This window comes from Martes martes (assembly GCF_963455335.1).
Source record: "Martes martes genome assembly, chromosome: 14".
Taxonomy (NCBI): Eukaryota; Metazoa; Chordata; class Mammalia; order Carnivora; family Mustelidae; genus Martes; species Martes martes.
In genome coordinates this window covers 85,773,802-85,800,976 of record NC_137902.1, presented here as the reverse complement: position 1 = coordinate 85,800,976, position 27,175 = coordinate 85,773,802, and the positions used below count along the sequence as shown (strand labels likewise).

Sequence of the window (27,175 nt, the reverse complement as noted above, 5' to 3'; positions counted from 1 at the left end):
GGCGCCCGGGGCACAGGTGGGGCAGAAGCGGCGAGCGGGAGGCCCGGCGGCAGGCGGCGCTCCTGCCTCGGTTCGCAGGCTCGCACCCGTGCTCGCGCACTTCGGAGTGCAAAAGAAATGTTTCGGATGGAAGTTTTCCCACCCACAGAGAAGAGTTGGGTTTTCTGTGTTTCGTTAGAAAGTCTTTGTAGCTTTAAAATACAAGGAGTCGGGGGGGCCTGGCTGGCTCTGTCAGTGGATCCTGCAGCTCTTGATCTGAAGGTCATGAGTTTGAGCCCATGCTGGGCACGGACATCACTTCAGGAAAAAAAAGACCTTACGGAATCGGCTGGCTCAGGTTCCCAGCAGCGTCACGGACCGGGGACCCTGCGGCTCTTCTGATGCACGTGAAACCCCGGATGTCAGTACCGGCAGGTGCTCCTGGAAGTCCACTGACCGCCGGGCCAGGGGAAGGAAGGAAGGAAGGAAGGGCTCTCCGGAGGCCGGAGATGGGAACAGGGGCCCTGGGAAGAGGCAGGCACGAAGCTGGGCTTCAGCTCGAGGCTTTCTGGTGAATTTCCGATTCTTGCAGCTCCCGCTTTGGCCACAGAAGGTGCAGGGGGGAGAGGCACACGCAGGGACGGGTGGGGCAGGAACCCTGTGCGGCGCCTGGGCCCAGAGCAGGCCCCGCTCGCGTCAGGGCTGCACGGGGATGAACCCTCCCTCCTGGGCCAGCCGTGACCGCCCCGCGTCCTCTCGAAGTCCCGGCTTTGACTTGCCCAACGCTGAACATCCTTTTCTGCGTCTGATCGTTGTGGGAGCTGGGGTTGGTGGGTCTGTGTGGGCAGGGGTGTCTGCAGACCGTGGCGCAGGGAGCCTGTTCCCTGATGTGTTCGGAGACTTGTGTGTGTGACCTCGTGTCCTTGGAAAGGAAGTATTTACAATGCACTCTACAAAGAGGACTCATGTTGTTTGTGCCTCGCACCGAAGGCCGCGACCGTCTCCGACTGCGCTGCTGGCGAACGGGACCCCAGCTAAGGGCAGACCCCCTTCCCTCCCACCCAGGGTCAAGCTTGAGACATGGGTTGTTTTCTAAATTAATTACTTACACACACACACACACACACACACACAGGGTCAAGCTTGAGACATGGGTTGTTTTCTAAATTACTTACACACACACACACACACACACACACACACACACACGTACACGCGCGCATGCGCCTGGAATCCTCTCCCCCCCCGGCCCTGGAGCCTACAAGCTCATTCCCACGGCGCTCCGAGCTCACTTTGGTTTGGTTTCTCGCCAGGATGGCCTGTGGCTGTGTGAGAAGACGTGTGAGACGGGAATGCTGTCCTCCCCGCAGTACTCGCCCCAGGAGCTGGCGCGGCTGTGGCAGCTGAAGGAACTGTGCGGGGACCCTTGTCAGTGCGAAGCAGCAGCGGGAGGGTTTTAACTTGCGGTGCCGGAGGACGACGGTGCGCCTGGGAGCAGCTGGGGTCAGTCGGAGCAGAGCCCGCAGTTAGGCAGCAGGCGCTGTGGTCTTTCCAGATGGTTCTAGGTTGGCACTTTTTACCTGAAACCAATGTGATATTTCTAAATGTTTGCACAAAATTCCCTTTTTAAAAATCAACTGATACTGTACATAAAAATTTTATTTCCATATTGGAAGAGCATTTGAAAAACACCAAATTGTTTTATAAAACATGTTTCTAAAACCTGAGGTATCCTTTCTAGTTTCTAATTCATTACCTATCACTTTTGGTTAAAATTGGCCTCGTTCAGAAATCTAGTAACCGAGAATGTGAATTCCAGCCTGCATTACAGAATAGCTCTGTGAGGCATAATTAGGATCATGAAGGGCCAAAAACAACTCACAGAATGCTGTGTGGTCACTTATACCAAAGTTTGGGAATGGAAATGTCTGAGTGAAGTGGGCGACTGGAAAAGGAACCCATGTAATTCTCAGTTCCGGACCTTGGTTTTAAAGTTCACTTATTAAGTGAGCTAATTTCAGTTTTCTTTTGCTGTTTAACAAAGCCTGAAGGTCATGGTCTCGTACTATTTAAAAAAAAGCTAAAATTCTGTGGCTGTAAATCAAATACCTCTCTGGGTTTTAGTGACATAGGGAAGGATACTGCTAAGTAGCAGACACTTTAAAAGAATGAATTTTTCTGTCCTCCCGTCATTGCGTAATGTTTACCTAACGTAAGTGAATTCCGATCAGAGATGGAAATCTTCTGTAGGATATATGCCCAGCTTAGGTACAACTGTAGGGAAAAGCATGTAATGAATTTTTGTAAGTACTCTAAAAACAGGGTAATGGAGGGAAGAGATCACAGCACACGTTACACATAGAAAATGCCTAAGTTGAAGTGACAGTTCGCAAAGTGACCATCCAAATCATTTTGCTAATCTTTTAAGCTCGTAGTATCCATAGAGTTCCATTGGAACTGGTCCTGTGGCCGACATTAACTGTGTTCAGATTTCATTGGGCTCGCTAGGTCCTATTTAATATTTAAATCTCCACATATTGAAATGTATAGTCACGAAATATGAAATAAAATCAGAAAATCATTAGTAGGTGCAAAGCCTTTATTACTGCTGTTACATACAAGCCTAGAAATGGTCTCTTCCCAGTGAAAATACCACCTTTTCTACGCTTAGGGCAAGTTGTAAAACCTCTTTTTCTGACAGAATTGTTCCAATAAATCCTTTATTTCCGGCGACCCCCACACCCAGTCATGATAAACAGTGTAGTCCCCAAACTTTCTTAGTTCATTATTACCATCGCACCAATAGACAATCTCCACTTTCCACAGAATAAAACTGTAACGACTGCTGGTCATTTTCGAGCTCGATCTCTCTGCCCGGCATCTACCAACAGAACAAAGGGTTGGGACGATAAAGACGGAGCCATCTTCATGCATGCGCCCCCTCCCGAACAGAGGCATATGTTTCCCATTTAGAAACAATACGTGTCACATGGAGCCCTAGATTCACAGCGTGTCACACTAGGGGGACTCGGGCGGGCTCTGTTCTGGGGGCTACTTACTTTGGGGCTTTCATAGGAGAGCAGCAGTCCTGACACAGGAACTTTGAGAAGACGGGCCAGCAGTCCCTTCACCTTCTGAATGGTCATGGAGTCTGTCAAAGAAAGACACCCTCAGTTCTCTCAAATGACACGTGTCGGTCTAGCTCGTGTGACAAGACCACAGTCGCAACGATTCACGGTGTCCGTTTCCCCGTAGACATCATTAGGGAAAGTCTCGCCTGCCCCACGCAGCCCGAGAGCCGGTTCCGCACCGCGGACCCGCCACGTGGGGAACTGAGCCAGGGTTTGACCTAAGTGCCCTTTGGCAGTGGGAGTCCATTTCAGTGGTGGTGAACATTTCCTCCATCTGAATAAACCAGAAATCCCGTTCTCTGCACAGAGGAGTAAATCTGAGTAAAATCGTTCCCTTTCTAAACCTCTGATGACTCGCTTACAGATGGCGGCGAGAGCGCTGGCGCGGGGGCCAGGCGGCCGGAGGGCGCCTCTCCATGGCTCTGCCTCGGTTTCCTCCTCTGTGGAATGAGGCAGGGACCGGTCTGCGAGGCTCGCGATGTGGGACTGCGCTCGCCACACGCGGGGGACCTGCCTCGCGAGCAGATGCCTTGGTTTTGTTCAGAAAACGCTATGAACTTCTTTCCAAAGACGGGTTGTGGTAAATATTGGATATTTTGATGATGAGAAATAGAGTTTCTTTGAAGCTTTAGCTGGAGGTACAGCAATAGTAGGGTGTTCCTACAAATATCACATGTATTCAAATATTTTTCTATCAAAAATGATTTTTGTAAAGCTGTGTTTTTATGCAACTTGTGATAATAAATGTTACCTTTATTTTAGAATAAAAACTGGCCTTGTTGATGTGTTGAATATAAACTGACATACTTCACATAACTTGTTCTTTTGTGTGTGAATATGTGTAGATAATCTTGTCCTTACAGATGTCGGCGGACCGGCTTCCGCCGTTCGCAGGGTGGTTAGTGATGGGTTAAGAGCAACGGGGAAGGACCCGTTCCTAAGTCACGTCAGAAACAAAAACTTTGGTCGCACAACGATCCTAGTAAGAAATCTGCCCACTCGCACTGGGTCTACAGAAAAAGACGGCAATTTGCCCGTATTGCTCTAAATACTATTACCATTTCTAATGTCAACATGACACACAATTGTCTTAACATTCAGAAAACGCGGAGATGGTTTATGGCTTCCTCGGCCCCGTGCGGAAGTTTAATGGGGGTGGACGCTTCCAGGCGGGTTTCGTGACGTCCTGACCCCACGCGCTGCTCCCTCGTGCAGCCGTCCGTGCAGCCGGGGCCAGGACGGCTCGGGATTGAATTCGTTTACTTCAGTTTAATGAATTTCAACTTAAATGGCGACTCGTGGCAGCCATACTGCATAGTCGACTCCAGACCCCCGCGCTCTCGCTCCTGCTGCCTGACCCCGCGGGGCACGGAGCTGCGGGCGCTTACTCGGCCCTTCCCCCTCCCCACTGCTGAGCAGTCAGGTGTGCGGAAATTTGCCATTACAAGTGCTACAAGGCAGACATTTTAAAATGTGAATTTACTCCACTCACAAGCGAAGTATTTTATGAGAGTCACTTAGGGCGCTACACGTTTCATGTCCCCAGAGCCTCGCCGCTCCACACTTAAGCCGTCCAGGCCCCTCTCTCACCGTGAGGCGGGCTTCCATCTGACAAGGCACAGCACACTCGAGACACTGTAATTCTAAGTTTAAGTACATTAGATCACTCTCGTTGGTTGACATAACAGTATCTTCGGGATGAAACTAACTCCATTCCAGTAACAGTGATGTTTAGACAGTTCTGGAGTCGTTTTTCCAAAGAATACCATTTCAGTGCGTCCATTAAAAGACCACATCTGAGAACTTTCTGCGGGGATTCCTGACTGGCAAGGAGCAGAGTGTATGTGAAGTCACAAATGTCCAAGTAATTCACACTTCAGCTCACCAAGACAGGTTTCCTGTTTTACGAAGGGACGGTAAGACCTCAGGCCCAGTGACAGTCTCTCTGGACCAGCGCCACAATTTGGGCACTAAACAGCGGTGGGCTCGGGAAAGGCCATGCCGCTCCAGCACTCGTGCCTTTGGCTAAATAGGTCATTGTGTAACAAGACTTTCTACACAAGCTGATATGGGTACAGGAGACTTGAGTGCTTGGGGGGAAGGACGCATTGTATTTAAGATCATAAAAGGTTAGTGAAAACCTGTGAGCTCCAAAAGTCCACACTTCTAGATACTTTCTACCAGCTGACTCATGCCTACGCCAGTGATTCCTAAGTGTAAGGAGACAAAAGTCCTGTTTTTCTTACCTGGCAGTCGTTTCTCCACGACTTCCTGATCAACTTGATTAGGATATTTTATCTTCAGTGCTTGAAAGAAAAAAAGGAAAAAGACTGAGAGCTAGTGTAATAAGGGCTCAAACTGCACACACGTGAACCGCACCTGCCCCAGGATCCAACTGTAGGACCACCGGGCTCAGATCCTAATACGGGAACAGCTCTTACCGAAGCTGAAAATTCCTTCCACTAGTTCTTCACAGAATTAACAATTAACAACAGTTATTCACGGAATTAGCAACAACAGAAAGTGCTGGACCAACATTCCAGTGCCTCCCCTGCTCCCCTCCGACTCCTGGCCTGACCATGTAGCCGGTGGCCCCGTGTGAGAAAGTCACACATTTACAAACCACAAGTCCGCGCACTTCTCACACGCCCCGCCCCAGTTTCTAACAGTTGAGCTGAAAGCATGGGAACTGCCAAAACTTGTGATACAACTCAGAGATGTTCGCGAATTCATCCTTTCTTTCACTCCAGCTACCTCCTTAAGAGAAACCAACCGTCCCTATCTGTGTCGGCGCCTAAAGACGCGCATACAAGTAAGCGGTCTCCGAGCGTGTGGGTCTTACTTAGTAGCTGGTTTTCGAGCAAAAACGGCTGTTGTGTCTTGAGTTCCCCGTCTTCGGGCGCACCGTATTCTGTGCAAGAAGCATAAACACGGGTCACCATAAACCAAAGGCCCCTAGAAGGAAAAATCCAGGCGTCGAAAGGACCCCCGTAGCCCTTTCCTTCCGGCAGCAGCTGCTCCGCTCACCTGGGACCCGTCCCCTTCACTGGGCTACTAGTTTACTTGTTTACTTGCAGGGGGACAGCCATGGCCAGCCACCGCGTCCAGGCAGCCCCCCCCCACCCCCCGCGCCTCCACGACAAGACCGCGTCCCGCCTCCCGACCGGCGAGACCAGGCGGTGCCTCCAGAGCCGTGAGACCCGGAGCAGAGCTCCGCCGTCGCCAACAGCTCCCTCGCGTTCGGGGTCCTGAGCGAGACCCCCGGGACCAGATGGGACACAACGGAAGGGACACCTTCAGGTGTCAGCCAGATGGCGCCAGGCTGGGTGCCCGGGCCCATCCCCCCGCCTGGAAAAGCGGCGTCAGGAGGCGGCGGCGGGAGGGCAGGCCTGGCCTGCGGGGACCACCGGGGCCTGCGTTTCTCTCCAGGGCGCGCGAGAGGCCGGGCTGACCCCTCGGGGCCTTCTCAGCGGCCACACAGGCCGCCCCGCGTGGCTGCGCGACAGAAGCTCCCTTCCCCCGCCCCGCCCCCAGGTGATTCGGGTCCCCGAAGCCGCGGGAAACGGGGCGGCTCCTGGCCGGATCCGAAAGCGCCCCCCAGGCGGCTTCGCGCCCTCACGGCCAGCGGCCCAGCCCGGAGCGTTCCGCGGGCGCGGCACCGGGAAACGGGTTGAGGATGGACGTCCCGGACACGTGAGGTCTGGAGTAGCGACGAAGTCAAAACGGGGATGACGGCAGGGACGGAGTCGCCGAGGGGGGGCTTCGGGGCCTGAGGACCCAGCGGGGAAGGTAAGGAAGCCCGGGGCCGGGCAGGGCCGGGCAGGGCGGGCCTCGAGCCGCGCGGAGGGGTCCGGACGCGCTCGACGCCACTGCCCGGGCAGCTCCGGCAACACCAGGGCCCGGCTTCGACCTTAACTCGCTCCGCAGGCCCGGCCGGGGCTGCCGCTGCTCCTGCCCCCCGCAGGGGGGTCGCCCGCCCTCCCGCGGCGCGAAGCCGGGTGAACGCGGGGCCGACAGGAGGGGCCTCCACCGCCCGGCCGCTCCCCCCGCCCAGCGCCCCGATGCCGATCTCGCCCTTCCTGGAGGCCTCGGGCTCCCCCTGCGGAGCGAGGCTGCGGACTCTGCCCTGAAGAGGCCGGTTCGAGTCTGGCTCCCGGCCTGCGCACGCGGCCCCAGCATCGCGCCGAGGGCCCGTTCGGGGGAGCCCACCACGCCCCGGAGAGCAGCAGGGCCACCGAGGGTCCCCTCCGACGCCCCGCGGCCGGGCTGCGGCCCGCACACGTACTGAGGCACAGCGACTGGTACCGCGGATGCGCCGCGAGGAACTCCGCGTGGGGCCGGTTCTTGTCGGGGTCCTGGTGGCCGCCCGCCGCCTTCCACTCGCGGCCGAACGCCTTCCGGTAATCGAGCTCGGCGCCGCGCCTCTCCTCCGGCGGGATCTGCGCGACAAACAGGGTCTGTGCTCTGGGCCCTGCCCTGCGCGCTGCGGCACAGTCATCACACAGAGCGCACGGGGCGTCTCTTCTTACCGTCCCTTCCAACAGGGACAGGATTCAGGAGCTGACGGCGGAAGGAGGCGAGGACGTCGTCCTACATTTTCCTCACGAGAGTGTCCACCGCCGGCGTCCAGCCCACGGGTACGCCCAGCCCCCCACCGCACCCCACCCCGGAGCACACGGTTCCAGGCGGGCACACGGTTCCAGGCGGGCAGCGCGGGGCCAGCAAGGCCCTGCCCGGGCAATTTCTTGAGAGCAGTGGCTGAGAAGAGGAGGACACGTTCTCCGGCTCTTCCTCCTGTGATCCCCCCAAGACAAAAGAGCAACCCCCGACGCGCCCTGCCCCTTCTCAAGGCCGCGGAGCGACAGGCTTCTCCGGGACTGGGCTCGTCCTCGCCACCTCCTGAGGAGCCGGGAAGAGCCATCATGCGTCAGGCCCAGGACGATTCTGACCGTGCGTTTCCTGCTCTAAGAGGCATCAGATCCTGAAACCAGCACTCACCTCGCATTTGTTCAGGGTCTTCAACTGACCGATTTTGGCGATGATGAGCCCGCGTGTGGTATGTGCTGCTTTGCTCCCTTCGGTCAGGGGGTTTCTGCTGCAGGACAGAGCGTGCAGACTCGGTAACTTATCCAGCTCGTTGATAAACGACCACTGAAACCCAGCAAAAGAGAATATGTGAAAATAAACATGTTTCAGGCTCATTTCTTGGAGTATCTGAACTAGCAAGAGAAAAGCAAAAACCCCCTGTTCCTACCCGAGCTGCAGGGTTGTCCTTATGCACAGAGGACCCACTGGGAAGACCACACAGTTTTACTCTAGAACCATGTCACGTACAACGACAGTCTGCTTACTGTGACTTCAATTAAATTCTTTCTTAATACTTTAGGATTTTCTGAGGGGAAGCATTTCTCTTTCAATTTAAAATATTTCTTACTATGTCAAAATGAAAAGCTGCACAGCAAAGAAACCAGCAACAAAACTAGAAGGCAACCTACAGAATAGGGCAAGATATTTGCAAATAACACATCCCATAAAGAGTATCTAAAATGTAAAAGGAACTTAGCAATCGCAACACCCAAAGAACAAATAATTCAATGAAAAATGGGCAGAAGACATACGCAGACATTTCTCCAAAGAAGACATCCAAATGGCCAACAAATGAAAAGATGCTCAATATCACTCACAATCAGGGAAATGCAAGTCAAAACTACAATGAGAGATCACCTCACACCTGTCAGAATGGCTAAAATCAACAACAAAAGAAACAACAGGTGTTGGCGAAGATGTGGAAAAAAGGGACCCTCCCCCCCACCGCCCCTGCGCACTGGTGGTGGGAATGCAAACTGTGCAGCCACTGTGGAAAATCATATGGAGGTTCCTCAAAAAGTTAAAAACAGAACTACCCTATGAGCCAGTAATCGCACCACTGGGTCTCTACCCCAAAAATACAAAACACTAACTTTGGGATACACGCAATCCTATGTTTACAGCAGCGATATTTACAACAGCCAAACCACAGAAGCAGCCCAAGTGTCCACTGACTGATGACTGAAGATGTACGTATCTACAATGGAATATTACTCAGCCATTAAAAAAAAAAGAATGAAATCTTGCCATTTGCAACAACATGGATGGAGCTGGAGGGTATTATGCTAAGCATAGTAAGTCAGTCAGAGAAAGACAAATACCGTCTGATCCCACTCATGTGGAATTTAAGAAACAAAACAAACAAAAGAGAGAGATAAACCAAAAAAAAAAAAAAAAGACTCTTAACTATAGAGCCCAAACTGCTGGTCACCAGAGGGGAGGTGAATGGGAGATGGGGGAGAGAGAGGGAGGGGACTAAGGGTACATTTAGCTTGATGAGGCCTGAGTAACGTGTGGAAGGGCGGGGTCACTATACTGTACACCTAAAGCTAACACAACACTGCGTGTTAACTATACTGCAGGTAAAATTAACTTTATAAAGCATATTTTTAAAATGAAGTAAATATTTTGTAACGGAAGGAACTGACGAACTTCTCCTGAGAGCGGAAACGAGGGCTCATGAGGTACGAACATCCTGCAGAAGCCCTTACTTGTGAGATCTGATTGTCATTTACCACGAGGTACTGCAAGGAAGGAAACATGGATGTCTTGTGCCCTAGAAAAAAAAGGAGAACGAAGTTACACAGGAGAAGTGAAAGGAAGAGCTCAAGTAGGAGGTACTGGGCAGGGGAGGGGAGCTAATGATCTCACATACCAGTTCCAGCATCTGGAAAATGTATAGAAGAAAGTCCAATATCAGAAAGGATGAGCTGTTCTAATCTGAAATTGAAAATGTTAAATTTGATTATAAAGCACAGTAGAAAATGCTACAGGCTATCAACTAGCCTGCATCTGTAATATTTCCCCCACACCCTAGGTTTTCATGCCACATGAAACGCTGAGAAACCACACAGTGCAGTATGGGGCACACGGAGTGGACTCTAGAATGTGCTCTAGAACGTGCTCTGAGTTGCCTACCGGTTCCTGGTGCCCACGGCTGTGCTACGTGCTCATGGGTCTCAGAGAGGAAAGAGACATGGTCTAACTTCCCAAAGGACAATGAATGAAGACTTTGGACATCAGCACCAGGGCCAAATTATTCATTCTTCAGTGACCTAGTGCAGATGTAGACTAAAGTGTATGCGGTTTGCAGGAACATGGTCCGCATAAATGCAAAAAAAAAGTCCCAAAGGGAATTCCTCAGTTTGTGAATGCCATCATCATCATCATCATTACATTTCCACTGAAAAAGCAAAGACAGGATGTGATCCATTTACTAACCATTTTCTAAGCACTACTGCAAGCAGCATTGAAGAAGCAAATTACCTGGGCAGATAGGCTATTAGAAACAGCTGATTTTCATCAATTAATTGATTAGAGGAAAGGTCTAATAACTTGACTGTCTGCAGGACATCAGCCGGCCTGTGTATGGAAAATAAAAATGTTTCAACATGAATTTCATCTCTTAATTGTTTTTGAAGACACAGCTTTAAAGTACCTGCCTTTAGTGTAAAGGAGAGGGAGAGGCGGGAGGCAGGTGGACAGCACCACACAAGGGAAACTCGGGGCCCTGATGGTGATGGAAATGTTCTCTGTCTGGACTGGACCGATGTCAGGGCCCTGCCTGTGATATGGAACCGCAGCTCTGCAAGATGTTACCGAGGGCGTGGATCTGGCTCATGGGTACAGGGGATCTCTGGGTAGTCTTTCTGGTAACTGCATAGGAATCTCAAATTATCTCGAAATAAAAAGTGTAATTTGAAAACACCTAGGTCACCTGGGTGGCTCAGTCGGTTGAGTGTCCGACTCTTGGTTTTGGCTCAGGTCATAATCTCAGGGTCATGAGATTGAGCCCCGAATGGGGCTGCGTGTGCCTCTCCCTCTGTTCCTCCCCCACTCACTTGCTCTCCCTCCCTCCCTAATAAACAAATAAAATATTTTAAAACAAATAAAAATAAAAACACCTGCAGTTGTCTGTATAGAAAATAGTTCCGTACATTAAAATCTCACTAAACTTGAATCTGTCCAATGAGAATGTGTTGTAAATTTACCCGTGTTTAGTTTTAATAATAATTTAATGATAATTAACAAAAGAGAAAGATAACAGGTTTAATTTACTTAGGGAGAACAAACTTTTACATATACTCTGGTACATCAACCTTATGCAGATAATGCTACCTAAAACGCATTATTTGAAAAAAAATTAAAATGCATTATTTGATCCTTATAAAGCATTTCCTACAGAACCTCCATTTAGAAACAGAAATTAAATATATTTCTGTGAAACTAATAAAATTCTTGTCTTCAAATATATTTAACTCAAGGCTCTCACTCTGATGGGCTTTTCCTCAATCAGGACCAATGATCACAGGCGCCCTACTTTGTAAAGAATAAGCAGGTTTCTAATTCTCACTAGCAAATCCTTTAAAAAGAAAAACCAGTGTGAGGCATCATTGAGACTGTTCACTTATTCAGACTTCACGGCAAAACATGGACAGAAGTAAGCCTTTGTTACCTTTCTGAAATGAGGAGATCGTTAGACTTGAGGTACAGCTCCTCAAGGACCGGCCACCCAGCGGCGCACCGGAGCACCTGGAGAGAAACGGAGTTCAGGCTGAAGCAGCCTCTCTTACATGTTTCTTCCTGTGTGTTAATTACCATTACCTCCATTTTAACTCAACTCCCTTACTGTTTTAGAAACAAAATGTCCCATGGACACTTCATCACGGACTCTAACTCAGACCAGGAGCACTGGTGGGCCGGCGACAAAGTGTTTCGATGACATGGGAGCGTATACAGTTGGCGCTCTGGCAGCTGTGAATGCATCCTCCAGGGAGGTCTTGAACTGTACGAGGACTGCAAAGCGGATGTGCAGACATGCACTGCGCACTCTTAGCACGTGACATAGTTTGCTCCAGCGAAGGAAGGAACTTGATGTTAAACACCGCTGCTCAGTTCCCAATGCCGACCCGGGTGTGCAAAGAATACACTCATCAGACAGCGTTTCCCAAACTATTTCTACGTTTTCGCGCTTGAACTTCACCACCATCTCTAGCACCTGAATTTCTATGTGCCCTGCCTGTTCTCAGGCTAACTCTAATCCCATATTGGAGGAAGGAGCTCTAGGACGTACGCGCACCAGTAAGGGGGACTGGTCTTTACGGGAGGCGCCTCAGTGGCATTTCAAAGACAAGGACTTCGTGGGGAAGGTACGTATCTGCGAAAACGGAATATACTGGGCACATATACAGGTCACCCCTGATGGAAAATAGCAGTGCCAGATAGAAGTTCCAAATGCTGCCGGGCAAAGTACCCGCTAGGCCACTTTGAACCCAGCTGTACATGATGAACAGTGGATTCCAAAGGTAAACTTTAAACGAGAAAAGGATGCGAGAATCTCCTGGCAGCTCTGCCTCGGAGCACTTGCGGAGAAGCTCCATCAACAGCTAAGTCGAGGGCTCTTCAAGTTCGGCATAGGTTAACTCCACCCCGCTATGGAGTGCTACAGTCCAGAAAGACACCAGAACAATCCAGAAGGAGCCGAGAGAGAAAATCCCAATCCCAAAATATAAAATTTTACTACACTGCAATGATTCTGTAACTCCTTTCAGTGAGGCAGTTTAAAGAATCCTATTATTTGGATAACAGGATGATTAAAACCAAGTCACAGTTGTGCTTCCGTTCCCTATTAAGCCAAGAATTTTAAATTTCTTATTTCTGGGTAATAAACTGGAAAAACAGGATTACCTCCGCCCATGTTATTCCTGTTCGGTTAAGGACTAAAACCTTCAGTGCAGGAAATGTTCCGGTTCGAGCTGGTGAACCCGAGGGAAAGCGGAGTTTATTCTCACTGTGTAGAAAAAGAAGTCACAATGTGTTGATCACCCACTCCCCAGGAGGCCCAAGTGAAAGTCCCTAAAAGCAACTTGGGATTTTTTTTTTTTTAGGATATTTATTTATTTATTTATTTGAGAGAGAGGGAGTGAGAGAGGGCTTGAGATGGGAGAAGGTCAGAGGGAGAAGCAGACTCCCCCTGGAGCTGGGAGCCCCATGGGGGACCCAATCCTGGGACTCCAGGATCATGACTTGAGCTGAAGGCAGTCGCTCAACCGAGCCACCCAGGCGCCCAACAACTTGGGATTTAATAGCAGACATTTGGTTTGTTTCGACCTTAAAGCGAAATTAATTAAAAGCCAAGGGAGTCCAGGCTACCTCATTTTTAGTATTCGTGATGCACGACTTTTTGGGAGCTGATATCCACAGATGTTCTCCGAGGGTCGGGGCAGCTGGCTGGAGCGTAAGCCTCAGGCGTTCGTAAGGTCAGCGTCCAGCTTCGCAAGGCAGACTCTGGACACCACAAAATCCAGCGCCCTCTCAACTGCCCTACTGATCGGCTGCCCCGGAGCTACAGTCCCGCTCCTCCAGGGTCTCGAAACCACTCTCTTGCTATCAGGATGGATAAAGTCAGTCACTGCCTTCTCGGGGCTCTCTTGTGATCCTGATCTCAGATAGTGCTCAATCCTGAGTCATTGTGAAAGAAGGTACCATGAAAACCCATGAGCCCCTATTTCCAGAAGAGGAGATGCCAGGGGTCAGAGGACACCCTCCGCCCTATCTGGAGCACTGATTCAGGCCTGACTCTCTGCTGTCACCGAACCTGCCTGAGCCAGGTACCAGCCACCTGTCCACACCAGGCTGGCTCGAGTACCTTCATACTTCCCACCTGGCGGAGCCCTCGGGGAATCAGGTTCTAAGACTGAAACTAACCACGCATTGGAAGAGGCCCAGAAGACGGTGCCATTAGTGAAGCACGCAGCTTGGTGGACAACCCCTATCAGAACTGAAGGAGACAGCATTCCAACAAAATTGCTCATTCCTACAGCAATCGAGTGCCGGAAGCTTCGGAACAAATAAGCACTCTTCACAGCCCCTCTCCTACTCCCCAGTTAAATACTGACTCCCCCAGAAGGCCCATCCTTCATGGGTAGCCTCACAAGAGACACCAAGATGTCCCAGCTCGACAGGCCAACCCTCCGTCAACCAAAAGACTCCCCGCTCCAATCCCCCAGAAAAGGGGCGCCTAGTTAGCTCAGTCAATAGAGCATGAAACTCTTCTTATCTTGAGGTTGTGAGTCTGAGTCCCTCGTTGAGGGGAAAGCTTAAATATAAATAAGTAATAAGTAACTGATGGTCCAGTTAAGTGTCACGTGTTGTGATGAACATTTCTGCAACTAATGAAACACTGCACACACACTACATCAAAAACTGATGATGGGGGCGCCTGGGTGGCTCAGTGGGTTAAAAGCCTCTGCCTTCAGCTCAGGTCATGATCCCAGAGTCCTGGGATCGAGCCCCGCATCAGGCTCTCTGCTCGGCAGGGAGCCTGCTTCCTCCTTTCTCTCTCTGCCTGCCTCTCTGCCTACTCGTGCTGTCAAATAAATAAATAAAATCTTAAAAAAAAAAACAAAACTGATGATGTACTATATGTTGGCTAATGGAACAATTTAAAAATTAAAATTTAAAAAATAAATTGATTTTTTAAAAAGTGTCTGACTCAGTTTTGGCTCGGATCATCATCTCAGGGTCATGGGATCGAGTCCCAAGTTGTACTCCACGCTGGGCATGGAGCCTGCTTAAGATTATCCCTCCCTCTACCCCTCCCCCAACTCAGGGGCACTCAAAACAAAACAAAATAAAAAAGGTCTAGTTTTAAAAAAAAGAAGAAGAAGAAGAAATTACGCTTAAATTCCACTGAGCTGTTTCCCTCTCTCCCACAGAGATGCCATGAGGGAATGAGGACACGTTGGGGTTTTCATAACAGGTGACAAATGGACACCCATGAGCTCATACCTGAGATTAAGAACTTCCAGATGTTTCAACTGATCAGCAATATCTAGGACATCATCCCACGAGGACAACAGGTTTCTTGACAAATCTACTTTTCTGATATCTCAAAGCACCCATTAAGGAAGAGTAAGATGGGAAGAGTCACACAAAACAGAACAGTCGTCACTTCTGAATTCTGGAGCAGGGATCTTTACCTTCTCACCTTACACCCTTCATGCCGCGTGAAATGTTTTCAGGAGCACATGCTACTTTTACCTTTGTAAGTCACCCAACTTCGTTGAGAAATGAAAACATTCACTGTCATACGCTGCAAATTTGAGACAAACCTCTACAATCAGTAAGTAAGAACCAAAGGTCCTAACCAAGGTGAAACCATTCTAGCAATATCCAACAAAAAGAGTGAAAAAAAAGAACAAGGGTGGTGAGTTTGCTTTATGCCCCATGCCGGGCAATCCCTCCAGCGGCTGCCTCACGGCCACGCATCATTCTCCTGTGGGGCCTCACTCTGCTCCAACCCGCAGGAACCCCCAAGCCCCCAGCCGCACCTCCAGAACAGACCATGGGGGTTAGCGCGGACAAAGGTTCTGAAGTGCTGAGAATAATTTGGGAATTCAGAGAAGGAGAAACGAGCAGGACAGAGAGAAAAAGGCACCCGAGCCGAACATCTCAGGGGAGCACGGTGCCATCAAGAGGGGGCGCAGCTCTGAACCCCCAGGCAGAGAGACGGAAGAGAAGCCTGGGGCAGGACTGGACCTGCTGAAGGAGGGTCTTGCGCACAACTCTGCTGTGCTGGGGAACCATTCATTCTTCTGTTCCACGACCGTGGGGAGGGGGCCAAGAGCAGAGCAGCGAACTCAACAGTCACAGTCGGGGAGACAGCGATAAGCACGTACCTCTGCAGTATGCCACCTACAGACAGGCTCACAGTAGCAGCCACAGACGCAGGAGAGGGGTGTGTGGGTACGTTATATAGGCTGGTCGTGGAAAACCGTCTTCTCGGAGAAGGTGTCGTCTGAGCGGAGACCACAGGCAAAGAGGAATACCATCAGGGAGAAGAGCATCCGGGCAGAGAGAACGAGACAAGCCACGGTCCTGAAGTTAGAACAGGTTTAGATAAAGGGAGTGGGAGGTGCTGGAAACGAGGGCACAAAGGCCGCAGGGGCTAGGCCACACCTCAGGCCACACCTAGGCCAGGAAATCTTGGCTAGTCTCCGACTGAAGACTGAAATGGGAGCTTCTGGGGGGTCTGGACCCGCCTGCAACTGCTGGGCAGGGCGCTTTCATGCCTCACCGTCAGGCTCCAGCCAGCCACCTTTCATTTCCGTGATGTTGCTAACTCTGGACCACGGGGCTGGTCAGCGAGGGCAGGGGTCCAGTAATCCTTCACTCACTCATACTCTCCATCCCGTAGCGTAGGGTTATACACACACCTGCTGGTGATCCAGAGCACAGAGACGGCCCGCACTCTGAAATCAGCTCTAAACAAGCTGGCAGTTGTCACGCAGTGCCCTGCACGCACGCACGCACAGGCCAAGGATCTGTCGGCGGTACTCGGTTCCCGCTCGCAGGCCCAGACTCCCCTGGCGCAGAGCCAGCTGGCAAAGCAGGAAGGAGCTCATCCCCTCTCCGGAGGAGCTTCCCAGGCCTGGCAAGCTCAGGGCCTCAGCGCTCCTGCAGCCTCATGTCCCGGCAGAGGGAGTGACCTCAAACGGGGCCACTCCAAAGGGACAACTGGATTAGACAGACAAGACGTTCAGTGCCGGCGAGAATTCAATCAGCAACTGGAAGACGTCAATCTCTGTACCTCCAAGTATGAGCCCTCCCTTGACCATCTCATGAAGCCGCATTTCTTTAAGACTCAGGGGATGTTCTCCGCAGGAAAGAACAGCATCAGCAAGCAAGATGCTGACTCCCCAGGACACTGCTGACAACTCTGAGCAAGCAAACAGTCGTTGTTCCCAAACCCACCTACTGGCCACATCTCCGACATGCTCAAAATAAGTCTTGAACCACCCAATTCCCAATCTTCTAAAATCACTTAGTAGCTGGCCGGGCAAATCATGGAATGTTCCAGATGCTGCCCGTGGCATTCTGCTCCTTACCCAACTACTCCATCCACAATGCTTCCACTGTCCACGGGGGAAGGGACCGCACCGGTTCAGCTCGCTGGGGCCCACGGAGGGGCTGCTCACGGGCAAGGTGACCGGGTCCCGACTGAGGGAGTCACAAAGCATGCAGGACAGGGACAGCTCAGAACAGCTGGCTAGAGACTACTGCTCATGCGCTGTCTCTTCCCCCAAAGAACACGGATTATAAACTATCTTTGGCATAAATTATTACACAGAGATGAGGCGGGCTTAAAGAATTGAGAAAATCTCGTTCATTTGCCAGGGGGATTTTTCATTTTATCTCCTGTATTCTTAGTTGTGGACATGAAAGCAATGTAGGGCAAACACAAACCTCAAACTCTTCTAAGAGAAGGTAGAGAAAAGGATTACAAACTTTGGAAGGGCCTGTTTTGAGGGATAGTGACAAACCGCGCGCAGCTGCGTGAAACAGGAAGGCGGTCCAGGTGGGCTGGTGTGGGGGGCCCCGGGGTGCGGTCGAGGCCTCCGGCTCCCCCCCTCTCTCCCGGTCCACACTGGATGGTCTGCCCACAAGACGGCTGCCTGGGTGCTCTGTCTGCACTCAGGAGCAGGCTAACGGCTTGGGGCGGAAGGCAGATGCCAGCCAAGTCTGGCCTGTGTGAGGAGCCCTATCCAGACATTTCCTTGGCTGGGGGGAGGCCCGCTGCCTCACCTGAAGGCAGAGGGGTCCGGGAAGATAAATAATGTCCTAGCACGGCGACTGGCACAGGGAAGCCAGAGAGGCCCTGAGGAAGAAAGTTGGGGAGAACAGACACCGGGAAGGTTCCTGGCTGTGTCCCGCATGAGCTTCAAGTCCAAAGTCAGGTTCTCAGTGAAAAGGATACTAGGACACGCTTTGGCAATTGCTCCTTTGTCACCAGCACAATTCACGGCACAGTTCCTCAGAGAAATTTCTTGCAACTTGTTCAGCTGACTGCATGAAAAACACAGAGTTCACACGTATGGATAAACACGGACACGTCCACTGGCCCTTTAAAAAGTTAAAAAGCATTTCCTGTAAGAAGTTACCAAAAATAACCAATACCAGTACCCACCAGCCAGTTTCAGAAATAACGCTTTACTAAAAGAGAAGAAAAAGAAAGTGTTACAGACACTACAAATATAGCTGAAGTCCTTCGTGTCCCATTCCAGCATGTTCCTTCCTCCTCTGCTCCCCCACACTGGGTGTTTGTTTAAACGGAAGCACGGAATAGTCTGACTGCACGTTTCCATGTCCCTAAACAATCATAGCATTTCATCTATAATGAAACGGCATATAAATGGTATCCTAGTGTATGTATCCTCCTCCAAGCTACTTCCCCCCAACAGTACATTGTTCAGCAGTGAGATTTAGCTATGTCAACCCATGTGCTCCAGAGCATTTGTTTCCACGTCTTGGAGACCACAATTAATTTGTTTACTCCTCTGCTGACAGTTACATTATTCCCAGCAGGGCTGAAGTCAACACTGTCGTATGCTTCTCGCATTCATACGTGGAAAGTCTCTCTAGGGTGAGGAAAGCATGCGTATCTTCAGCTTTAGTAGATGAATCTCAGAAGCCACATTCTAAGTGCAGAGGACCCGCATTTTCTGGTCACTGAAAGAGCCTGTATGGTATCTAGAACAAGGAATCCAGAGCCCCATCACTTGCGTTCAAATCCCAAGTCCGCCACTTCCTTTGGCCTGAGGGGAGTTAGAATCTCTGTACCTCAGATTGCACAGCTTTAAAATGTTGGGGTTTACACACACATATTCACAGCAGCATTACCACCGTAGCCAAAGGGGCTACCGATGTCCATCGATAGATGAATGGATGAACCAAGTGTGGTATGTCCATTCAATGGAATATTACCCAGCCTTAAAAAGGAAGGAAATTCTGACATACCACACAAAGTGGGTAAACTTGAGGACATTATGTCAAGGGAAAGAAGGCAATCATAAAAGACAATACTGTGGGATTCCACTTGTGAGGTCCCTAGAGGAGTCAACTTCACAGAGGCAGAAAGTAGCATGGTGGCTGCCAAGGGCTGGGGGCTGCTGTTTAAGCAGGACAGAGTCTCATTTGGGGAGGATTCTAGAGACAGACAGTGAGGATAGCTGCACAACACTGTGAATGTACTTAGCGCTACCAAACTATACACTTAAAAATGGTTAAGATGGTAAATTCTGTGTTGCGCTCTTTATAATTTTTTTAAAAGCTGTATTAGTATTTGTGAAACCTCAGAACACTGCCTGACATACAGAAAGTTATTTTGTAAGTATTTATAAAAACAAACGAAAAAACTGACCGCCTTTGGGGGAAATACTTCCATCAAAACCCCAGGCATGCGCTATTACAGTCACAAGAAACCAGGACAAAGGCAGCAACAAAGGTCTAGGGGCTCCCAAACTGGCTCAAGTTGACAGTGCCCTTGGTGTTGCAATCATTTTTTTCAGTGTCCCCGTAAGTCATACAGAACAAAACAAAACAAATCACACCGAATTTGCATTTAGTAAGTAGTTAGGGCCAAACAACTTAATTAATTATTTGTGTCCTTCAAACTTACTGTCAGTGTCAGTTGTGCCCAGCGCAACTTCCCAAACCCTGGAATCGGACTGGACATCACTACATTCATTTCTTGTTTCATGATGATTTTCAGGAGATACTTGCTTTTTATCACAGGAACACCAAACCCCCAGCTTTGCGGGGATGGGACACCAATAAAAGGACTTGTAGGATTATCATGGAACTGAACAACCTCAAACTAATAGTTTGTTCTGTGTGCAACAGAGGCCACAGTTTCCCTCTAAAATTAAAAATATCTCACTGTGCCTGCTGAGTTGGCTGCAGGGCCCAGGGAAACCTTGCTACAGAGGGTGGGAGCCCGGGTCTCTGCACAGACCTCACTCCGGAGCCAGAGCCATCTGCGAGAGAAGTCACACATGCTGGTTTTTATTGTTTTTTTTTAAATTCCTTTTCCGTAAGTCTTAAGTGGCACAAACTCAGAGCTGGTCAGCGGGATACTATTAAGAAGATAACATGATGGCTTCAAGAGGAGGATTCTGTCCCTCCTTAACACTGGGGACCACTATTTACCCACTCTCCAGTGTTATCCACAGCAGGTCTAACAGCTTAGTTATTGTTTCGTAAATGAGGAGACTCAGGCTTAGAAGTCGGAAAGTGTCAGAGTTAGAAGGTGGCTTAGCTAACGTCTGACCCAGCCGGACTCCAACACGGAGTCAGTTCCCAGGGAGATGCTCGCTAATTATGGAACGCCATGAGCCTCCAGCAGCTGGGTCAGACAGCAAACGAATTCATGAGTTACATAGTCGTTCATAAGCTAGGGCAGGAAAATCGGTTTGCAATTTTCACAGAAGCCAGGGTATTCAGATTAACCAGTAAGAAAAAAATGTGCTTCTTATGGGGGTAAAAGATATTTCAATAGTTGCACTTTTTTTTTCCCAATAGTTGCATTTTAAATGGGAAGATGAAGGAAAGAACTCCAACCCTATAAAGCACGTAGTTCTTTAAATCCAAGTAAACCACTAGGATAAAAAGCAAAAAATATCCACGACAGTCACCTCTCGGTGGTAGCATGAGCCACGGCTTCCTTTTGTTCAATTTCTATTTTCTAAATCCTCAACAATGAGTGTAAGCTGCTTTGTAATTCACAGTCCAATGGTTGCTTTTTTTAAAAAAATCTTGATTTCCTTGAGTTTTCCTCCTTCACATATTGTATATTGAAAAAAACCCCACGTAGGAAAAGTATATGGATTAGCCTACCCACACATCGGTACACAGCTCAGTGATTTTAAATAAATACACACAGGTCACCACCACCCGGATCAAGAAACACACCCCCGGAACTCGGGAGGTCCTCTTTGTGCTTCCTCCACTCAAAACCGTCTACCCTGACTTCTCACACTATCGATCAGTTGCGCCTGGTGTTGACCTTCATGGAGACAGAATCATTCAAGGTGCACTTCCTGGCTGACTACTTTGGCTGGATGCTGTACTAATGAGACTTCACACGTACTGTCGCACCAAGTGGGATCTGCTGCTCGTGTCTACTGCCATGGAATGAATACAGCATAATTTATTTATCCATTCTCTGTTTCTAGGTATTTGGATGGTGCCCTGAATTTTTTGTTGCTGTTACTAATGCTGGTCACCTATGCTAAAAAGCAGAGGTATCCAGAAACGAATTTATTCTTCCACACGGTCTCCATATGCATTTTACATCAGGTGTCATGTTCAATTTTCACAATAATGGCAAAATAAGATAGCAAATACATGGACTCCGAACAAAACCACAGTGCGATTTAAGAGACTTTTAGAGAGAAAAGTGAAAGACGCCAAGTGGCTAGAAATGTACTCTCCACTGTGGCCACCAGGGGCCACCACTAGGCCACCTCGTCGGGGTCAGGGTCAAACACCACAGCACTGACCAGCGCGGCTGTGTTTCTGTGGAACATCAGCTTCTACTCACTGTGATTCAGCCCATGCATCAGAGTGGGCAGAAGGCCTCTCTTCACAGAACCACAGTGTACAGAGAGTTTCATAATACTCTGGGGTACTTCTTAAAAGCAAGAGCCCACAGTATTCTGATCCAGGTCTAGGATGGACCCAAGATTCTGCAACTTCACAATCACTCCGGGGAAGAATGGGTGTGCATCCAGAGATGGAAACTAACTTGGCTCTAGAGGGCCCAGCATGCCACACGGTAGGTAGCAACTTAGACCTCTGTTTCCCTTTCTGACTGACCACCCAGCTAGAAATGTCACCATGAAATAGAAAAGGACCAAAATGTCAATCTTACTTATTACACAAGACGGCTGATATAAATATTAATGATGAGTAATGTTTGAATTCCAATCCGGAAAAGCCCAACAATCCTATGCTAAAGGAAGAATTTTAATTTCCCCAAAGACTCAGTCCTCAGCTTCCTCTGATTTCAACTGGCCGGCTGTGCAGAAAGGACAGACCAGTTTGGAGGCCAAGTTGTGAGTATCAACATATAGTCCACTTAACTTTAATCCTGAATAGTGATGAAACCGTCAAAGTCAGTTCTACCGCTATCAAGCCTACGTACCTTTGCTGTTTTATAATAGAGTCAAAACCAATAGTTTCCACGGGTTTATTTCCAATTACAACGATTTGCTCTTTTCCATCTTCCTCCGGTCCATCTTCTAACACATAGCGATTCTTAACTGCAGTGAGAAAGTCCACTCCAAAATTTACTTTGTTGGGACGAATAAAGGATCCCCCTGTTGGGTGTCTGGGAAAAAAAGAGAAATGGAACAGATAAAATACCATCAATGGGGACATTTAAATAAGAGGACACATTCAAGGGGCACCTGGGTGGTTCAGTCGGTTCAGCGTCTGATTTGTTTTCGGCTCAGGTTACGGTTTCAGGGGCCCCATGATCAAGCCCTGTGTCGGGAGTCTGCCTGAGGATTCCCCCTTGGCCCTCCTCTGCCCACCCCCCACCCCCGCCACCCGCACACACACACTCTCTCCTATAAATCTTTAAAATTTTTTTAATGACACATTCAAAAATCCTTTATGAACTGTCAGTCTGCCACGAATGTGAAATGCCTACATTTAGAAATTTGTTTATAGGGCGCCTGGGTGGCTCAGTGGGTTAAGCTGCTGCCTTCGGCTCAGGTCATGATCTCAGGGTCCTGGGATCGAGTCCCGCATCGGGCTCTCTGCTTGGCAGGGAGCCTGCTTCCCTCTCTCTCTCTGCCTGCCTCTCTGTCTACTTGTGAACTCTCTCTGCCAAATAAATAAATAAAATCTTTAAAAAAAAAAAAAAAAGAAATTTGTTTATAGTAGCAAACAAAAGCAATTATACAATTTTTAAAAAAGATTTTATTCTTAAGTAATCTCTACACCCAATGTGGGGCTTGAACCTATAACCCTGAGCTCAAGAGTTGTTCTACTGACTGAGCCGCCTGGCGCCTCAGTAATCACACAATTTTAAAAAAGAAAAAGAAAATATCATCCACCAGCATGGCCATAACAGCAATGTTCTGAAGGACAGCAAAATGTTCTCTCTCCTGAAAAATCAAAATCAGCATAAAAGGGAAAGTACTATACAAATGTATAATCGATGTGATTGATCAAAAAGGGCTGCGAGCTTACGCAAGCTTAAGTCCCAGCAGATAAACAGACAAGAAATAGGAAAAAGACAATTCACCTAACAGGAAACAGAAGTATTAAATCCACAGGGGAAAGTTTTACCTTGCTCAAGATTAAGAAATGCAAATTCAAATAATGAAACTATTTTCAACGAAACTGGCAAAAAATAAAGAACAATCCTAACACCTCAAAGACTGCAAGGTTGGGTTTGGTTTTGAGGGTATAATCGTATTCCTGGGAACTTGTCAGCAGGCAATAATTTAAAAATAAAAACAAAACTGCATTTAACAAAGATTCTGTATAATAGCATTTATTTGTAACTGAGGAACTCTGGAAACCATACAAAAGCCCAGCTGGATAGGAACTATTAAGTAAACCAGACAGATGTAGTCATTAAAAATTCTAGCTGTAACACTTAATAAAATTAATCACAGAATAATGTTGAGATTTCTAAAAACTGAACCAAATTGTACATAACACAACTATAGAGGAATCACATCTACAGACAGACAAAGATTGAGTAAGGACACAAAGAGATAAAAACATTTGTGGGTAGCAGGCTGAGGTACAAAAGCTGAAAAGTAACAACCTTCAACTAAATATATTTTAAAAGGTTAAATATGGTGCACCTGGGTGGCTAATTCAGTTAAGCGGCTGCCTTCAGCTCAGGCCATGATCCCAAGCTCCTAGGATGGGGTCCTGCATCAGGCTCCCTGGTCAGTGAGGAGTCTGCTTCTCCCTCCCCCTCTGCCTGCCACTCCCCCTGTTTGTGCTCTCTCTCCCCACACATTTGTCAAATAAATAAATAAAATCTTATAAAAAATAAAAGGTTAAATATGGGCCTAAAAGAGAGAATGTGGAAAGAATTCTACAGAAATATAGGATATTTCGCCACAATTTCTATTCAGGTTTTAGAGCAATTTTTAGTAGATTTAATATTAAGACTAATCATATTACTGAATGTAATGACCACTTTATCAGGCTTTTCAAGAGATGCAATGTGGGTCTCTGGACCCCTTAAATTTCAGGCTTCAACATTACATCATGGCAAGGAAACCTTATTTTCAGGATGATTTAAGTATCTACTATAAAATAGTCATAAATGTTATTATCATTTGATCACTTTGGAGAATAAATGATGAAATACATAAATTGCCAAAAATTATAAACACTATTCCAGAGCATAACCTTTGACACTTAAAGAAATCAAAGTTTCCTAGAAGTCACCACGATTAAAAAGGATGAAAACTCAGATTGATAAATTTCATCCATATAAACACACACTTTTTTAAAGTGGGTCTGCAGAGATGAAAGGGGGTTGTGATCCCCGAAAGTTAGAAGTGATGCCACGGGTAAGAAAAAATGACCCAGAAGTCATTGGAACCCCAGAGTGCGGGGTCCTGGAAGCCGGTGATGGAAGTGGACAACCAGGTCCAGTGCTAGGAAAGGATGCAGGAAGTTAACCCCGGCAGGAGACATGGCGCAGCAGCCTGGTGGGCGAGTTCCAGACGCTAAGACGATGGGGAGCCCTTCCTACTCTCGCCCCGAGGGCTTCACTGCAAAGGGGAGAAGAGCACAGGGCAAAACGGCTGCAGGAACACAGGGGATCAAAAGAGGGGATGTCTTATGATGGGTGGGCGCATCAGAGCTGTACGCTGCTGAAAATAATCCAGTGGTGAGGGGAGAACTGATGATGCAGGAAATTAAATTCTCTGTTGCAGTAAAATCAAATTCTGAGCCTGTACAGTACGTTGTGATATCAGAGGATCACAGACTACCAGAAGCTTCCTAGAAAATATTACATTTTAACCCTAGGAGAGGTTCATTTCGCAAAAGACACAGTTCTGGGGGCACCTGGGTGGCTCAGTTGATTAAGCGTCTGCCTTGGGCTCAGGTCATGATCTCAGGGTCCCGGGATGGAGCCCCATATCGGGGGGGGGGGTCCCTGCTCAGTGGGGAGCCTGCTTCTCCCTCTCCCTCTGTCCTCTCCCTGAACCCCTCCCCTTTTGCCTCTCCTCCCCAGCTTGGGCACACTTTCTCTCTCCCAGATAAAATATTCTTTAAAGATTTTATTTGAGAGAGAGAGAGAGAGAGAGAGCACGCGCATGGGCAGGGAGAGGGGGAGAAGGACAGGGAGAAGCAGACTCCTCCTTGAACAGGGAGCCTGATGCAGGACTCGATCCGAGGACACTGAGATCATGACCTGAGCTGAAGGTGGACGCTTAACCGACTGAGCCATCCAGGCGCCCCTAAATAAAATCTTTAAAAAAAAAAAAAAAGGTGCTGTTTTAAGAAGCACAGCTATGCTACTCAGCTAAAGGGATCAAATACAGCTAGCATGATTTTTTAAGAGTTCAAAGGGATGAACTTGAGAGATCCCCTAGGCTAGGACTCCTTAAACATAACCTAAAAAGCAGAAAGTCATCTGACAATCTTACTGGATCCTAGGAATCTGCTTGTTTAGAACAATGCTCCAGGACATTCTGACGTCCGTGGGCCTCCTGTCCCACCTTAAGAAACTCTCATCTAATCCAGCCCCGTTTCAGCTGGGGAAACTGGGGTCCACTGTTAGAGGTATCATAGCCACGACCAAAAACCTTGGATTTCTGACTACTGGTGCGCTGTCCTTTCCCACATCTCTGTCGGGGCTTATAGATACAAATCAATGCTTTATTTTGGCAAATTAAACACATTCCCTAAGTTAAATTCCTAATGAACATATATCATCCCTTTTTTTTAAGTTTTATTTTTATTTAAGTGATCTCCACACCCAATGTGGGTCTCAAACTTATGACCCCAAGATCAAGAGTCACACGCTCTTCCGACTGAGTAGGCCAGGCGTCCCGACAGCTATGTTCCTAAGATGGGAGGCAGGAGCAGGATGGGGACGCTGCCGCTCTGGAGTCGGGCCAACCTGGGATCCTTCTGGGCTCCATTACCTACTGGCTCTATGACCTCAGGGAGGTGATTGTATGTTCTCAGCCTGAGTCTCCTCATCTATAAAGCCCTGTCAAATGAGGTTATTTATAAGGACTAAATAAACCATAATATATAAGCCATCACTATACTGCCTGCACAGTATACTGCCTACACAGACACACAGATCAGTGCAGCAGTCTTTTCTATACAGTATCGTATCTAATACACTGGTCAACATAAGCTGACATCTTCCAAAATACTGGGATATCCCAGAAGCCACAGTTTCTACACTCAAGCACTGGCTGCCAAGCATGTCCAGCTGGGCTCCTATGGCGTCTAACATCAGTGACGTCATAACAATTTCATCCTATGAATGATGTATGGTTTTGCTAAGAAAAACTACAGTTATTAACATACGCAAGATAAAGTTCACACGCAACCTCAGGCAAAGCTGTTCTCTACTGCCACATAAAAACTGCCCCAAAGCGGGGCACCTGGGTGGCTCAGTGGGTTAGGCCTCTGCCTTTGGCTCAGGTCATGATGTCAGGGTCCTGGGATTGAGCCCCGCATCGGGCTCTCTGCTCAGCGGGGATCCTGCTTCCCCACCCCACCCCCGCCTGCCTCTGCCTACTTGTGATCTCTATCAAATAAATAAATAAAATCTTTAAAAAAAAAAAAAACTGCCCCAAAGCATAGTGGCTTAAAACAGTGGTCTATTTCTTGTAATTCACTGGGGCAGGCTTGGCTCTGCTGAGCGGTCCTTGTTTCTCATGATGTCAGGTGACATGATCCGGGTGACTGCACTCAGCAGGGAGTCAGTGGAGGCTTTCACGATCCAACATGGCTCCAGTCAGATGACCGGCACCTGGGCTAAGGTGGCTTCCAATCTTGGAGTGGCGGGCTGGGCCTGTCGTCTATATGCGGCTGTCCAAATCTCCCATCACCATTTAACAAGAGACTGCCTTTTTTCCATCGGATATTCTTTCCTGCTTTGTTGAATATTAATTGACCATATACTTGTG

The 27,175-nt window shown here is 48.6% G+C and overlaps 2 protein-coding genes across 7 annotated transcripts in view; one reads left to right on the top strand and one right to left on the bottom strand.

Annotated features, from left to right (window-relative positions):
• Window positions 1-3,872, top strand: part of B3GALNT2 (beta-1,3-N-acetylgalactosaminyltransferase 2) — a 58,555-nt gene extending 54,683 nt beyond the window's left edge. The window contains exon 12 of one of the 3 annotated variants that reach the window (XR_013967904.1): window positions 1,293-1,428. Coding sequence is in view for 2 of the 3 variants with exons in the window: in XM_080822459.1 (XP_080678585.1) it covers window positions 1,293-1,439 (147 nt within the window). In the remaining variant the exon portion in view is untranslated. Of the gene's footprint in view, window positions 1-1,292 lie in introns of all 3 variants that reach the window. The other 2 variants (XM_080822459.1, XM_080822460.1) reach the window with 2 other exon arrangements.
• TBCE (tubulin folding cofactor E) overlaps window positions 1,475-27,175 on the bottom strand; it is a 73,143-nt gene continuing 47,442 nt past the window's right edge. Inside the window, exons 4-19 of one of the 4 annotated variants that reach the window (XM_080822456.1) lie at window positions 22,183-22,368; window positions 17,956-18,044; window positions 14,988-15,087; window positions 12,885-12,987; window positions 11,653-11,729; window positions 10,464-10,559; window positions 9,853-9,917; window positions 9,689-9,753; window positions 8,109-8,261; window positions 7,396-7,549; window positions 5,953-6,021; window positions 5,357-5,416; window positions 3,039-3,130; window positions 2,772-2,860; window positions 2,187-2,253; window positions 1,475-1,559 (exon numbers count right to left, since the gene is read on the bottom strand). In XM_080822456.1, the coding sequence (XP_080678582.1) occupies window positions 2,244-2,253; window positions 2,772-2,860; window positions 3,039-3,130; window positions 5,357-5,416; window positions 5,953-6,021; window positions 7,396-7,549; window positions 8,109-8,261; window positions 9,689-9,753; window positions 9,853-9,917; window positions 10,464-10,559; window positions 11,653-11,729; window positions 12,885-12,987; window positions 14,988-15,087; window positions 17,956-18,044; window positions 22,183-22,368 (1,408 nt within the window). In that variant the 3' untranslated portion in view covers window positions 1,475-1,559; window positions 2,187-2,243. Of the gene's footprint in view, window positions 1,560-2,186; window positions 2,254-2,562; window positions 2,861-3,038; window positions 3,131-4,602; window positions 4,754-5,356; window positions 5,417-5,952; window positions 6,022-7,395; window positions 7,550-8,108; window positions 8,262-9,688; window positions 9,754-9,852; window positions 9,918-10,463; window positions 10,560-11,652; window positions 11,730-12,884; window positions 12,988-14,987; window positions 15,088-17,955; window positions 18,045-22,182; window positions 22,369-27,175 lie in introns of those variants that run through there. The other 3 variants (XM_080822455.1, XM_080822457.1, XM_080822458.1) reach the window with 3 other exon arrangements.